The sequence below is a fragment of the Heloderma suspectum genome, chromosome 4 (genome assembly GCF_057233095.1).
Source record: "Heloderma suspectum isolate Gila_16-S chromosome 4, 16-S_ref, whole genome shotgun sequence".
Lineage (NCBI taxonomy): Eukaryota > Metazoa > Chordata > Lepidosauria > Squamata > Helodermatidae > Heloderma > Heloderma suspectum.
This window is the reverse complement of record NC_139461.1, coordinates 227,256,626-227,273,020: the sequence shown is the minus strand read 5'-3', so window position 1 is coordinate 227,273,020 and position 16,395 is coordinate 227,256,626. Positions and strand designations below refer to the sequence as shown.

General features: G+C 42.6%; 1 protein-coding gene across 1 annotated transcript in view; it reads right to left on the bottom strand.

The window, feature by feature from the left end:
* NRDC (nardilysin convertase) overlaps positions 1-16,395 on the bottom strand; it is a 49,888-nt gene that overhangs the window by 9,827 nt on the left and 23,666 nt on the right. Inside the window, exons 14-26 of the mRNA XM_084852505.1 lie at positions 14,733-14,787; positions 13,656-13,760; positions 13,293-13,416; positions 12,544-12,630; positions 11,979-12,098; positions 10,945-10,996; positions 10,363-10,513; positions 10,147-10,274; positions 8,839-9,001; positions 7,423-7,454; positions 6,232-6,370; positions 4,859-4,906; positions 449-501 (exon numbers count right to left, since the gene is read on the bottom strand). Coding sequence (XP_084708631.1) covers positions 449-501; positions 4,859-4,906; positions 6,232-6,370; positions 7,423-7,454; positions 8,839-9,001; positions 10,147-10,274; positions 10,363-10,513; positions 10,945-10,996; positions 11,979-12,098; positions 12,544-12,630; positions 13,293-13,416; positions 13,656-13,760; positions 14,733-14,787 — 1,257 coding nt within the window. The remainder of the gene's footprint in view (positions 1-448; positions 502-4,858; positions 4,907-6,231; positions 6,371-7,422; positions 7,455-8,838; positions 9,002-10,146; positions 10,275-10,362; positions 10,514-10,944; positions 10,997-11,978; positions 12,099-12,543; positions 12,631-13,292; positions 13,417-13,655; positions 13,761-14,732; positions 14,788-16,395) is intronic.

Below are 16,395 nucleotides of genomic sequence, written 5' to 3'. Positions count from 1 at the left end.
CACTGGTACATGTGCCAGCTGAACATTCTGCCGAGGAAGAAGGCTACCAAAAATTATTGAAGCAGTGTTGGGTGGTTTTGTGTATTTTTACTATAGAACAAAAAAACCAAAGATAACAAAGAAACATGTTCTAGCAGTTTTGCTGGATTAACCCAAATTAAGGTATTGTTGAAATGTTTTGGCTAGGATTGCAACTACTGTGAGCTGCTCCTGAAGGCTGCGGGATCCCTCTGCAATAAAATGGGATATGGGGCAAGGGGAACTCGGCAAAAGTCAGGAACTCCCTTCTGCTTGTGATGGGTACCACTGGATCCAAACCACTGCTGGCAGTTTCAGTTGTAGCATATTGTGATATTCTCTAATGTGCTACCTAGCAATAGGGAGTTTCCACATTAACACAGTAGAGAGCTCTCCTCACTTCCAAGAAGGCAGCTGAATGTGAACTTACCCCAGGGTTTGCTTGGTTCGCAGGAAGTCAAAACAAGGCTCCTCCATGTACATCTGAAATTAAGTAGTATTTCATTCAAGACAGGCTTTTTAACGGGAAAGGAGGAAACAATCTTTAATGTGCTGTACCCTCAAAGGTTCAGAGAAGGTATTTTCAAAAAGCAACTAATAAAAAACAGGTCCTAGTAACCTTACATCACATCACTTACATCTAGTCTGAAGGCCAGATTTAAAATGTACATAGAAAGCTTCCAGAAAACCTCTTCATAAAATTTAAAGTAATTTTAAATTATTTTAGCATGATGTTTCTATTCTTTATCCTGTCTGCTGTTCACTCCGAGGTCTTTGGATGTGGAGTGGTATACAAATACTGTAAATAAATAAAGATAGCAGTGGATACTCCTGCATGCAGGATAGCAACTAATCTTGCATATCCTTTGATTCCCTAAGAAATCGTTCCTGTAGAAAGAAGCTTTCTAAGTTTCATCTTGCTGACTGTACCCACTTACAAAAGAATGTGGCTGAAATCTCAGCTGAAGACTCAGGAATCAATTTTTTAAAAACGTCTTTCTACACTGAACACCTCAATTGCATGTTAGCTTTTGTATGACAGCGTCAGAAGTCTCTTCAATTATAATGGCCCTGTATCTCATCTACCCCCTTCATGGATCACTGCCTTGTTGTGGCGAAGGGGCTTGCGTAACTCAGTGAAGCCATAAGCTATGCCGTGCAGGGCCACCCATGGCCCACCCAAGGAAATGGCAACCCACTCCAGTATTCTTGCCAAGAAAACCCCATGGAACTCATCACAAGGCTAAAAGATATGACGCCAGAAGATGAGCCCCTCAGGTCGAAAGGTGTCCAATATACTACTGGGGAAGAGCAGAGGGAATTTCCAAGTAGCACTAGAAAGAGTGAAGTGGCTGGGCCAAAGCCGAAAGGACACTCAGCTGTGGATGTGTCTGGTGGTGAAAAGAAAATCCAATGCTGTAAAGAACAATATTGTTTAGGAACCTGGAATGTCAGATCAATGAATCAAGGTAAGCTAGAGGTGGTCAAACATGAGATGGCAAGATTGAACATTGACATCTTGGGAATCAGTGAACTAAAATGGACAGGCATGGGCGAATTTAATTCAGGTGACCATCATATCTACTACTGTGGGCAAGAATCCCTTAGAAGAAATGGAGTAGCACTCATAGTCAACAAAAGGGTGGGAAAAGCAGTACTGGGGTACAATCTTAAAAACGATAGAATGATCTCAGTACGAATCCAAGGCAAACCATTCAACATCACAGTAATTCAAGTCTATGCCCCAACCACTGATGCCGAAGAAGCTGAGGTTGATCGGTTCTATGAAGACCTACAACACCTTCTAGAACTAACACCAAAAAAAGATGTCCTCTTCATCATAGGGGATTGGAATGCGAAAGTAGGAAGTCACTGGGATAACAGGCAAGCATGGCCTTGGTGTACAAAATGAAGCAGGACAAAAGCTAATAGAGTTTTGCCAAGAGAACACGCTCATCATAGCAAACACTCTTTTCCAACAGCACGAGAGGCGACTCTACACATGGACATCACCAGATGGTCAATATCGAAATCAGATTGATTATGTCCTTTGCAGCCAAAGATGGAGAAGCTCCATACAGTCAGTAAAAACAAGACCTGGAGCTGACTGTGGCTCAGATCATGAGCTTCTTGTTGCAAAATTTCGGCTTAAATTGAAGAACGTAGGGAAAACCACTAAACCATTCCGGTATGACCTCAATCATATCCCTTATGAATATACAGTGGAGGTGAGGAATAGATTTAAGGGATTAGACCTGATAGACAGAGTGCCTGAGGAACTATGGACGGAAGTCCGTAACATTGTTCAGGAGGCAGCAACGAAATCCATCCCAAAGAAAAAGAAATGCAAGAAAGTCAAGTGGCTGTCTGATGAGGCTTGACAAGTAGCTGAGGAAAGAAGGGAAGCGAAAAGCAAGGGAGAAAGGGGAAGATATATCCAACTGAATGCAGAGTTCCAGAGAATAGCAAGGAGAGACAAGAAGGCCTTCTTAAATGAACAATGCAAAGAAATCGAGGGAAACAACAGAATGGGAAAGACTAGAGATCTCTTGAAGAAAATTGGAGATCTCAAGGGAACGTTTTGTGCAAAGACGGGCATGATAAAGGACAAAGAAGGCAGGGACCTAACAGAAGCAGATGAGATTAAGAAGAGGTGAAAAGAATACACAAAAGAACTATACAGGAAAGATCTGAATGTCCCTGATAGCCATGATAGTGTGGTCACTGAACTTGAGCCGGACATCCTCGAGAATGAAGTCAAGTGGGCCTTAGGAAGCATTACTAACAACAAAGCTAGCGGAGATGACAGTATTCCAGCTGAGCTATTTAAAATCCTAAAAGATGATGCTGTTCAAGTGCTGCATTCAATATGCCAACAAATTTGGAACACTCAGCAATGGCCGCAAGACTGGAAAAGGTCAGTTTACATTCCAATTCCAAAGAAGGGCAATGCCAAAGAGTGTTCAAACTACCACACAATTGCGCTCATTTCACATGCCAGCAAGGTTATGCTCAAAATCCTACAAGCTAGGTTTCAGCAGTATGCAAACCGAGAACTACCGGAAGTACAAGCTGTGTTTCGAAGAGGCAGAGGAACTAGAGATCAAATCGCCAATGTTCGCGGGATCATGGAGAAAGCAAGAGAATTCCAGAAAAACGTCTATTTCTGCTTCATTGACTACGCTAAAGCCTTTGATTGTGTGGATCACAACAAACTGTGGCAAATTCTTAAAGTGATGGGAGTACCAGACCACCTTACCTGTCTCCTGAGAAACCTGTACCACGGTCAAGAAGCAACAGTAAGAACCAGACATGGAACAACCGAGTGGTTCAAAATTGGGAAAGGAGTACGACAAGGCTGCATATTGTCACCCTGTTTATTTAACTTATATGCAGAGTACATCATGAGAAACGCCGGGTTGGATGAATCACAGGTCGGAATTAAGATTGCCGGGAGAATTATCAACAACCTCCGATGTGCAGACGATACCACCCTAATGGCAGAAAGCGAAGAGGATCTAAAGAGCCTCTTGTTGAGGGTGAAAGAGGAGAGTGCAAAAGCTGGTTTGAAACTCAACATTAAAAAAACTAAGATCACGGCATCTGGCCCCATCACTTCTTGGCATATAGAAGGGGAAGAAATGGAAGCAGTGACAGATATTACTTTCTTGGGCTCCAAGATCACCACAGACGGTGACTGTAGCCATGAAATTAAAAGACGCTTGCTCCTTGGGAGGAAAGCTATGGCAAACCTAGACAGCATAGTAAGAAGCAGAGACATCACCTTGCCGACAAAGGTCCGTCTAATCAAAGCTATGGTTTTCCCAGTAGTAATGTATGGCTGTGAGAGCTGGACTATAAGGAAGGCTGAGCGCCGAAGAATTGATGCTTTCGAACTGTGGTGCTGGAGAAGACTCTTACGAGTCCCCTGGACTGCAAGGAGGTCAAATCAGTCAATCCTAGAGGAAATCAACCCTGACTGCTCATTGCAAGGACAGATACTGAAGCTGAAGCTCAAATATTTTGGCCACCTAATGCAAAGAGAAAACTCTCTGGAAAAGACCCTGATGCTGAGAAAGACTGAAGGCAAAAGGAGAAGGGGACGACAGAGGATGAGATGGCTAGATAGCATCACCGATGCAATGAATATGAACTTGAGCACACTCCGGGAGAGAGCGCAGGACAGGAAGGCCTGGCGTGCTATGGTCCATGGGGTCACGAAGAGTCGGACACAACTGAACGACTGAACAACAACAAAATCTCATCTACACATAATAGAATAGTTCAGTAGTGGGGGGAAAATCGCCTTTCTCCAGGGGACAATTGTGTTGCTGTCCCTACACGGTCCTTGAGATACACAACCACAGTTCATGCTGCAATTACAATATCAATAAATAAATTATCTGGTGGAAGACTAGCATTTTCCAAAAGTATTGCAGCTTAAATGCCGGGAAAGTGTGGAATTTTCACAAAAGGCTCAGCTTCTAGTTGCGTTGAAAATATGCACATTCTGTTGTACAGTAAACTGATTATGTAGAAAGACCCATAAGACAAGGGTTTCAAAAGGTCCAACAGGTGTGATCTGTGTTCCTCACATAACTACCAGTTCCTATACTGATCACTTTCCTGCCCCATACCTCTCTTTCCAGATTTTCCATATACCATCCCAGTACAATTTCAGCACAAACCCACAGAATATCATCTACTATGGATCAGTCTGCACACAGTACACCAGAGCTACCTAAATGAATCTACACTCAAGTGTTGCAATTTTTATCATTACAATTATGCAGGCCAGAGATTAACCTATTGGTGTTTCTAGGAATCAATCCAAACTTACCACAAGCAATTCCATGAGAGAATATTCTCTTAAACTCCTGGCTCCAGACTGAAGTAAAAAGGGGAAAAAAAACACAGATTTCATTCATTACCAAATCTGTAGTTTTGAAAAGTCTGCTAATAGTTATTTCCCAAGAGGGAAGATACTGAAATTATCTCAGCACCAAGGACAGTACAAGCTCATAATGGAAGCTCACATCGGCTCTCCAGCCTCCCTCCTGAACCTAAAAATCAGGACATGTGGAACGGGAGTGGAGGGGGCAAAAGGTTAAACACAAAACATGGAAGAGGAGACTCACTAACTCCTAGCTGCCCTGTAAGTTGAGTGTTACCACCTTCCTGAAACAGCTCTGAAATCTGGCGAAATGGAAGAAATAAATTTATGTCTAGTATGCGGCCGGTGTTACCATGCCCCCACCTGAACTTCCCTAGATTTCTGAGCAGTTGTGGGAGGATGACAATGCTACTTACTGTGTAGCTCACCCTTTGGTGCCCCCCAAATATTTTGGACCTCAACACTCAGCAGCCCCAGAAAGCATGGCCAATGGTGAGGGGTGAGGGGAGCTGTAGTCTAAAACACTGGAGAGCTCCAGGTTGGGGAAGGCTGGTATGGCTAGAGGCTGCAGACTTCTCTTTCAGTGATTAAACCGGCCATGTGGTACATTTTTAAAATGGCTATTTAATGGCAGTCTGTTTCCATCCTAAGATGGGTGGCAGCTTTGTGGCAAAGTGAAAGGTCCATCTTGAAGTCAATGATATTTTAAAAACAATGTTTTGGCTTCTGTTTTTACAAGAGTCATAAGGTTAATCTAAGTGCTCCTGTGGCGAGTGTGATAACAGTTTCTACATGCTGCAGAATCAAGTGCCAAAGCTGTTCCTGGATTGCACCACTTCAGACTGCAGGTGGAAAGAGGTCGGGGTTGCACATTTGAAAGCTCCACCATGAGGAAAAATAAACGCTTTCACATAGAAAACTGACTCATCAGGGGAAAAGATTCAACCTAACCTTCTCCCTGATGTGCTAGTTTGTAGCTGCAGGCCCAGTTTTAAAGAACAAACTGCAAACCAATTTAGAGATTTCAGAGTAGAGAATTTCTCAATTCCTAAAGGAGGTGCACAAATCAGAAAGTGTGGGGAAATGGGGGGGGGGGGTAGCCTGACTATAGCAAGCAGAGAAACAAGTCACAAATCTATTCCCTTTCACATGTTAGAACAGCATTCATATATAAGGAATTTCCTCTTGCTCCCAGATGTATTTATAAGGTCAGTGCATATTATGAAATCATGTCTCAAAATTATACTGGAGGGCCACTAACTATGGGCAACAAATGCATGATGAAGAAATTAATACAGCCACTCTTTACACCACAGCACCTGATAGTAAACTGTCACTTCAGAATTTGCATCCCCTTTGTTAAGTGTTTTCACTTTGCACAGCAGATGGGCACTTGGCAAGTCCATCACCCGGAACTGAACTGGACATGGATGTACTAGAGGAAGGAACTGCAATTTTCTGAAAAGAGTCAAAATATTGAAATATTAGCTGCAAATTCATCCCTTAACACCAGTATCATCTAGACCAGGGATGAGCAGAAGTAGATCTGGATCTACTGGTAGATCTCTGGGTGATTTGATGTAGATTGTAAAAGAACTGGGAATCAAAAACCCTTGCCAATAGCAGCAACAAAATGACTCTTCCCACCCCTCTAACTGCACTAAATTATATTGCTGAATGGAAGCTTGGAGGTAACCAGGAGTGGATTTTTGTGAGGAAGGACTGTGAGCTCCCTTCAGATCTGGTACTCAAAACAAATTCCTAGGCTCAGCATGCTTTAAATTCTAAGTTTATGACCTCTGCACCAAACTCTGGTAGATGGATCCTGGGATTCCAGTAAAAAACAAAGTCTGAAGTCTGCCTACCCCGGATTTAGAAACTCAAGATTCTGTAAATATTCAGTAGGCTAGATCTTGTACGTTTAGAAAAAGACTAAAACCACACCGCCCAGTACATAGTGATGAAGACCTGCCCTGCCCCGCCATCATATGAAAGAGGAAAACCTAATTTCAGGAAGAGTAGCATCTGTTTTAGTAGGGCTGCAATGTTTGATTGATTTATTGGTTGGATTAATCAGTTACAAAACCTTTTAATTAAATGGGTGCCCCTGATTAATGGGACAGCAGATTTTTTTTTAAAGCACCATCTTAGACTAGACATAATTTATCTCACACAGAAGGGAATGCCCCTAGGACAGCCTTCCCCAATCAGATGCCCTTCAGATGTGTTGGACTACTAGTCCTGGGAATGACTGGAATTGCAGTCTGACATACTTGGGGGGCACCAGGTTGTGGGAGGCTGCTCTAGGTTGATGCCTGCTACAACACGTGCAAGCGGTCTCCCCAACCTGGTGCCCTCCAGATGTGTTGGTTTGAAACTCCCAGCATTCCCAGATAGCAAGGCCATGCTGCTGGGACTAGCATGGCCATTTACTGTTATAGACCAAAACATCTGGTTGTCCACTCCTGCTTTATAGAATCGTTCCCAATATTAAGGGTAAGTATACTCACTCAACAACATAATCCAGAAATTCTTTTGACTCCTAGAAGAAAATGGTAGACATTATTATTCCTGAATACATGTATACAATGCCAACAAGAGATAACACAAAACTGTATTTTGCCCACAGTACTCTCAGCAGTGAGGAAATAAACTAGACAGAGAGAACTTGCAGCACATAAGTCTCCCTCTCTGTAGAATAACCCAGGGTCCTGACCCCCACACCCCACCCCTTATATGCTTACCATGAAGCTACAAATATAAATCCTTTTCCAGATTACTCTGTATTGACTGTACAGGAAAATATTAACGATTCACTTCCCCCTGAAAAAAGGCACCTCCAATATTACACCTCAAAACCTTGAAACCAAGAGACAACTCAGTGGTCACTCTTCAGGTACAACAATCGTTTTGTCACGGGCCACACAACAAATATTTTGTGAGTGAGCACAAGTCACACTACTGCTATATTTCTGTAAACCTACATGGATTCCAGCCCTTCAGCAAATTCTCCCTGTCAAAGAGATGTGTGTGAGAAAAACTAGCAGGGATGAGCCTGTAGCAACAACTAAAAGTAATTTGGCCCTACCAGGGCCATGCAGAGTAATTAGTCGCTACCTGTGGTTACCACCAAGAAGCCCTCTCTCATATGAGAAAGACTTTACCATGTGCCTCTTCCGTATGTGTGCATCTAGACCAGGGCTAAACAAGTTGTAGCCCGCCAGATATTATGACCTACAATTTGCATCAGCCCTAGCCAGCCAATGGTAAGGAATGATGGGAGTTGTAGGCGCAAACATCTTGAGGTCCACAAGTTGCTCACCCCTGATCTAAATGCATGGAACTTTAGCACAATAGCACCACATAGCCCTGAAGCAGGATATACTGGCACTTAGACTAGCACATGCAGGAGACACACTGCAATTTTACTCTCCACCATATAGATCACTTCCATAGAATAGTGCTCTTCTCTTGGAGCTGCACAATAGCTCATTTATATTCCCTTTGGGTAGATTTATTGGAAATCACCTGTTAATGGGCTCTCTTTTGCATGGCTTGGTACTAAAGCAGCTATGAACAGAGATAGTCGCAACAGGGAGGTCAGAAACACCAGTAGTTTAACATAAGAAGAGTCATGCTGGATCAGACCAAGGGTCCATCTAGTCCAGCTTTCTGTTCACATAGTGGCCAACAAGCTGTCGACCAGCAAACCAAAAGCAGGACACAAGTGCAGCAGCATCCTCCCGCCCATGTTCCCCAGCAACTGGTGTACATAGGCATACTGCCTCTGGTACTGGAAGTAGCCATATATCATAGTTTCTATGATTTGTGGCTACCTACAGCTCAGCAGGGCAACTGATAGGTATTTCTCACCAAAAGACAGGATAGTTCTCAGAGGCAGACCTTGCAGATGAATTTTTACTCACGCTGCTTGTGAAGTTTCCTTGGACAAGGCCCTCAGCAAAGAGTTGAGATTTGAAAGCCTTCACAAACAAGAGCAGAGAATCTAAAGAGAGGCCCTTCATCAGTGTCTCATATTTGTCTGTCATAGACCACCTGCCATGCTCCAGTATTAAGAGGCGTATATCTCTGTGGCCAAGGAGAAATAGTGATGAATGCACGTCAAGTGAAAAATGGCTTACCTGTGAAAGTCTTTCTATAAGCTACATCCCAGTCCAAAAGTAAGTTACGTATACGCAACTGCTTTCATTCAAATCTTGCCTCTTGCTCCTTTCCTCTTTTTTTAATTAAAAAACCAAGACGTCCTCAGAGTAGACACCTAGCATATTTTTATAACTCCATCGTAACTGCAGCTAACATGGGCGTATATAAGCAACCAGGGTGGGGACCTTGCGAAATTTGCCTGGAGGCCTGACGTTTGGGGGAAACCCATTTCCCCAACAGTACTTATGAGGGTGAAGGGAGACTAAGCCCTCCCTTTCTTTCTAAACTAACTGTGGGAGGAGGTGAAACGGGCTCAGAGCCCTCTCAACCTCCCTTTGCCACACAACAAGAGTTGGGGAAAGGCGTTTCCCTCACACTTTGATGCCCCTCTCCCCCGCCATGTCCACTGTGCAGAAGTCCCCGCCCTTGTCACTCATAACAGAGCTCTGTTGATGTTCGGTCCAATTTTTATGGATTTTTTTTTTAAGTATGACAGGTCTCTACTAGAAGTCCTCTGAACTCAGAGGCATTCTCTGAGCATCTTCCCAATGTGGAAGGAAGTACTCAGACCTGTATCACTCCCAAAGCAACTATCTGGAGGACTTTGCAGCACCTTGGGTTGCTTGAATGTTTTCCATTCCTTTCTCAGGGCTAGTATCTGCATGCTATCTTTACTGCCAGGGATATTCCTCAGTGGCAGAAGTAGTGGGAGAACCAGATCAGTTTCAGTATTCAGAAATGTCTATACACCAGCATGCTGCATGCTCTCAAAATGTCTTTTCCCTGTTTCCTGGACCTTTGTCTTTAATTCACCTCCCCATGAAAACACATAACACAACTCTCCTATTCCTTCCTTGTTCCTATCATCCAATTCCTTTGCCAAAAATACTGAAATAAAAACTAAAACACTGATGAAAAAGAAGCAACCTGACCCACATTTCCACAACTGCACAGTCTGAGTTCAGAACTGGGACTTCCCTTCCACAGAGTATACACAAGCCTGCCTGTAACTGCAATCTGCAACCTCAACCCAGAGATTGCTTATTGCTTCAAGCACTCCAGACACTTACTTGGCCAGTGTCTCTGGCTTGATGAGGATGTTGAAGTAAGTCTTTTTCAGCTGCTCGGTTATCATCTCAAAAACTTCTGGAGTAAAACTGAAGTCAGCTAAGTGGTCAATGATGAGTTGAAACAGCAGCTACAATAGAAAATTAAACTCTGATTCCCAAGAGCAGATAGACAGAATCGGGTCATTTTTCCAATGCCAAAATCCTGCCAACACTTACAGGCAGTTTGTGATTGAATCCTTTCACACGAACAATCAATCCATGCTCGCCAGCTACCAGTTTGTATTCCAACTGAGCAACGTCTGCTTCATAAGCAGGTTCAGCAAGGTTGTGCGCAAGGATGTTCACAAACGTATCAAAGAGCACCACGCTGGACACAATAATTTGAGATGGTGGGAAACAAAGGCAAGAATTTGAATTCCTTCATAGTAAAACTCTTTGGAATGATACAGTTCATTCAAATTGGAAAAGATTGCATTCCATATATCAAGAGATTACACAATATCAGACTGTAATATTTTTAGGCCATAAACTGCATAGTAAATGCAAAGCTCCATTTTATGCAATGCAATGCAAAAGCACAGCATTTGGAATTTCACTACCACCACCACCACCTACTATCCCACATGTATGCATTAGTAAGGGGGAGGGGGGGAATACACTGAAGCAACAGAAACTCTTTCTCAGAGGCCTACAAGTAAACAGAATCCATTAGTTAAATGCTTCAAGGTAATTTAAAATGTTTTACAGCAGAAAAATAAAAGCAAACCAAAGAATAGACAATAAGACTGTCACTCTTACTTCTCGGCAGACTGCTGGATCAGCGGTGAGATTAGATGGAAACGGATATAAGCTGAAAGAAAGGTTATAATGAGCAATGGCAAACAGTGGGGAGCTTTCTTCAAGTAGTTATTTCTCTTTGGGAGATCCAGATCCACAGTTCTCAATCTTTTTAAAATACATGACATCCTGTCCATCCAGTTAAGATACAGCACTGTTGATTAGACCTATTCACCTCTCCAACACAACAGACTGAATGCCAGCAGGTCCTACAGCCATCACAGAGAACCTTTTAAATCCTGGATTGGCACCAAGAAGGGATGGGGATCTGTATGTTGCTGGGAAGAAGAAAGGAGCACAGCTTTGCACCCAATATAGACACGAAGGCTGGGCCAATACGCCTGCCCCTGGCTAGCAGAAGCGGGGTGGCGTGTCTGTAGAGCAGTGCAGTTCCACAAATCACTGACTGAAACACAGTGCTTGACGCTCCCCTGCCAACATCAAGAAAATGGTATCTAGAATTTAAGAAATACCCCAGCCCAAAACACAATGTTTAGATGACATAAGAAATGCTCCAAGTCTTCACTTTCTAAAGCCAAGGCACCAACACAGCCAAGCCAGGTAAAATGGAAACAACATGGTGCTTTATGATGCCAATAAATTGCTTAGTTTGCTCTACTTCTGTCTTGATTTTTAAAAAATACAAAACCAGAAATTCATGTTAGGACATGGATCTCTAAGATGCATGGAGTTGTCATTTAAATTTATATCTGTTTTACTACTAAAAGGTATATTCTAAAAACCACTGCAGCTACCAGGCTAAACGTGTGATTCAATGGGGAAAATAGATGTGCAAAAAAATAGCCACACAAACTTTGATTCAGCACAAGACACCAGTGTAAGGTTGAACATCTGTGTTAAATCGAAAAAAAGTAATTTCAAAAGAAGTCATATGATAAGCCCAAAGGAGAAAGAGTGCTCTTTAGATTATCCACTATTTTATAAGATGGAAGCACATTAGAAGTTAGAATAAAAGACAAACGTAAAAATGATACCTTTAGGGATTTTGAATTTATCATCCTTCTTGTACCACAAACAGCCTTGCTGGGTACTCAGTATAGTGACTGGATATTCAGTCTGTGGGCAGTCAGGGGCTTTCAGAGCAAAATCAGTTGCTAAAATGGTGAAAGGAGGAGTTACTACTTCACATTCACAAAACAGAACAAGTACATATCTCTTCAAAATGAATTACCCAAACCTATGCAGTCTTGAACTGGTCAAGTAGTTCAAGCATCCCAAAACAAGTATAAGGATACAATCACAAGTGCCACTACCACAAGTGATAGTGGCACAGCAGTTGTTTATGATCTGCTGCACAAATGGGTTGTTGGTCTTATGCAGCATCCTAAATTTCAAATTCTGCTGTATAATGTGCCCTAATTCTTTGGAATACAACATGATAGAGGTCCAATGAAATAAATCTGTTCCTTTCACTTATAACCTAAGGGGTGGTTTGTCATCATTTTAAAAAGAGAACAGCTTATTTAACATATACAGAAAGAAACATATAGCCATAATTCAACCCTATGCGAATTATGTATGAATCCATGTCTCACTCACCAATATATCTGTTTTCTTCAGGGAGGTGTAAATCTGGATTTAACATAAAGTCACTGGCCCACATATCACTCCAGTAGTGATCAACATCTGTGAATATTAATATTAAAAATAGATGGACTTAGTAGAACTGCACATGATGAGGATGATATACCTAGCTGTAGAGATCTGTATAGACAAGGCATGGCTCTGATCCTCCTCTTCTCCAACACATACATCACATTTCTGCATTGTAGCAGCAGTGGGCCATCCATGTACCTGATTTAGCCAGATTCCTACACAGTTCATGGATCCAAATCATGGCCTTTCACTAACCATGACAGAAATTCCATGAGTTGGATCCAGACTTCATCATGCTTAGGTCTATTGAAAGCAATGCAGCAAGGTAAATCATGACTAACATCTTGCATTGATTCCAGTGGGTCTACTCTAAGTACCACAAAGTCTGGATCCAACCCTATTTCTCTGCTCTCTAGAGCAGCCTTCTCCAACCTGGTGACCTCCAGACATTTTGGACAACTAATCCCAGCGTTCTGACCATTGGTCATGCTAACTTGGACTAATGGGAGTTGAAGTCCAAAACATCTGGATGGCACCAGGTTGGAGAAGGCTGGTCTAGATGTTCCTTAATTTCTAGCAGCAGAGGCTCAATGACCCACAGGATAGTCCCACTCCAATATACACACTGCAGTGCCTTTCATGGCCTCTCTCTGCACCTGACGTTGCTTCAGGGGGACTCAAAGTGGTTGTACCTTCAACACTGTATTGTGTCCCAAACCATCTCTCCTTCAGATGACACTGGCCTTCATGGGCAGCGGATAACAGAATCAGGTTGGCTCGCTGGGGAGACAGCTGGTTAAGAGCTTCAGCAATGATCTGCAAAGATAAAGGAGTCAAAGACATATTGTCTCTCTATTCATGCAAGACAGTTCTATATTCCATTACTTCACTCTGAAAACAGAGTATGAAAGGCAGTAAAAAGAGACCCTTTACTGGGAGAATCTGTTCTCCAAATCTGAAACAGATTTCAACCTGTTTGAGGTAAAGATATCTTCAAATCCATTCTTCTAAGGTCAGCTTCATCTCACATACCAAGACCTAGAAAGTCTAGTTACCTCTGGCTTGTATTCAAAGAGAAGCTGGTCTCCTGTCAGAACGTCTTCTTTTGGAAACAGCTGCATATTTTCACAAAGACTCTCAACATATTCAACAGGGTCAGTCTGTAAAACAAACAGTTACATTTCACTATCTGAACATCCCCCCACCCACTTTCAACTTAGTGGATCCAGACCATCAATTTCCCCACACAATATGCACTGACTTTGGCAGTTGCTATGTATCAAGAGTCAAGCCCAACTAGCTGAACAGTCCCAGATTTCAGCAGCTTATCCAAATGATCAACGGCAGTACAGCCCATCTTCTGCTGCACCCAATTCACTTCATTCCCAAATGCATGGCAACTGCAGAAGTCAATGCATGTTTGGGGAGAGGGGTTTGTTCATCCAAATCCTCCACAGGCTCAACAAGAATCAAAGTTAAGGCAAAGTTAAGGCAAAAAAACATGTTTCCTAAACAGAACTCTAAAATCAAGATTTGAGATTCAGCCAGCTAAAAAAATGTTACGTGAAACACAAAAGCATGCTTAGCCTACACAGCATTCAGATTGCTCTATAATCTAAACCAAATAGAGATGAAAAACAAAACCAAAAAGACATTACAATGAGCTACATTTTGAGTCTATGAGAAATAACATCAGTGACAGCATGCAAATTCTTATTTTCCTCATGTGTCATTTGCTCTATTTCTGAAATTCAGAGGTGAGTATGGATGCAGCTAATCCAGACACAAGAGCTTGGGGAAACCCCAAAGGTTGCTGAAGTACAAAAGGAATATTCAGAAAAAAACCCTAAAGGGAGCCCAATAACGACTGACAATATTCATTGGCTACAAAATTCTGACTGACTGTTTTAAGGAAAACCACATAGGAGGCGGAATGGAATGCAGTATGATGGAGGAGGCCATGGCTAACAGACTGGAACAGGAGCACTCCACACAGCAACATTTTGTTGCAGAACCCCACCTCTGTCTTGCAAATTCCATAAGGTTAGAGCGTGATAAATGGCAAATTATGAGGCAAAACCACCAGGGCAGTTTTAAAATTGGGCTTCACAGACGTTTGAAAAACTAAATACCTGTTCTTGGTAATGAAATTCATTGGCTTCAATCTTCTGGATCTCTTCCCATATTCTGTGGGTGATACAGTGTATCTTCAATATGTCACATTTGTCAAGAAAAAACAAAAATGCACGGCAGTTTCTCGGCAGTTTAACCACCATGCCAGAGGGGAGAGCTTTGCCATTTGCCATCTAAGCCAGAAGATGTTTCACCCCATTCCTGCTACACCCGGGACTGAGAGCTGCCCCCATACCCCTTTGCAGTTGCTTCTGCTGCTACCACCTCATACCTCAGAGGGTGTCATACTCTCTTTCTATTAGTAATGAATTATTTTGATATTGAGCTTTTATTATGGATCTATTATTAAACTGTTCTGAATTGTCTTTCAGAGAGAGATGCTACGGATAACAAGGTATTCTTATATATTTATATTTGGGGGGGGGTGTTCATGATTTTTGTTGTGGACTACCCTGAGTATAATGTACAGTCAGGACCAGAAATATTAGAACAAGGATAACTGTTTTGGCAGTTGGCCTCTGTACACCACCACATTGAAGTTGAAAGGAAACACACGCAGATGGGAGCAAAGTCAGGACTTTCAGCTGTAATTCAAGGGGTTTGACAAAAGTGGGGCACTAACCATTCAGGAAGGACAGCATACACCCCCCCAATCATTAGTGGTTCATAAGTAATGGAACAAACCAACATCATTCCAAACTTAAGGATCACCTTTAATACCTGGATGAAAATCCTTTGCAGTCAATGACTGCCTGAAGTCTGGAACCCATGGACATGAGCAAATGCTGAGTTTCCTCCCTCGAGATGCTTTGCCAGGCCTTTGCTGCTGCTGCCTTCAGCTGCTGCTTGTTTGTGGGTCTTTCTGCCTTCAGTCATCTTCAGGAAGTGAAAAGCATGGTCTTTTGGGATGAGATCAGGTGACTGACTTGGCCATTGAAGAACATCCCACTTCTTTGCCTGGAGAAACTCTGGGGTAGCTTTTGCTGTATGTTTTGGGTCATTATCCATCTGCAATATGAAGCGGCGTCCTATCAGTTTGGCAGCATTCAGCTGAATCTGAGCAGAAAGTATAGCCCTATACACTTCAGAATTCATCCTACTGCTTTTATCAGAACACAGGTCATCAATAAACACCAGTGACCCGGTTCCATTGGCAGCCATACATGCCCATGCCATAACACTGCCTCCACCATGTATGACAGATTATGTGGTATGCTTTGGATCATGAGCTGTTCCTTTCCTTCTCCATACTTTTCTCTTCCCATCATTCTGGTACAAGTTAATCTTGGGTTCATCAGTCCAAAGAATCTTATTCCAGAACTGGGCAGGCTTTTTTAGGATTTGCTGGCAAAGGCTAATCTGGCCTTGCGGTTCTTGAGCGTTACCAGTGGTTTGCACCTTGTTGTGAAGCCTCTGTATTTACATTCATAAAGCCGTCTCTTGACTGTAGATGTTGACAATGACATGCCTACCTCTGCAAGAGCGTTCTTGACCTGGGTAGATGTTGTGAAAGGGTTCCTCTTCACCATGAGCAGAATTCTGCAGCCATCCACTTTAGTTGTCTTCCGTGGTCTTCCAGGCCTTTTGCTGTTGCTGAGCTTGCCAGTTAATTCCTTCTTTTTCAGGATGTTCCAAACTGTTGTATTGGCCATTCCCACTGTT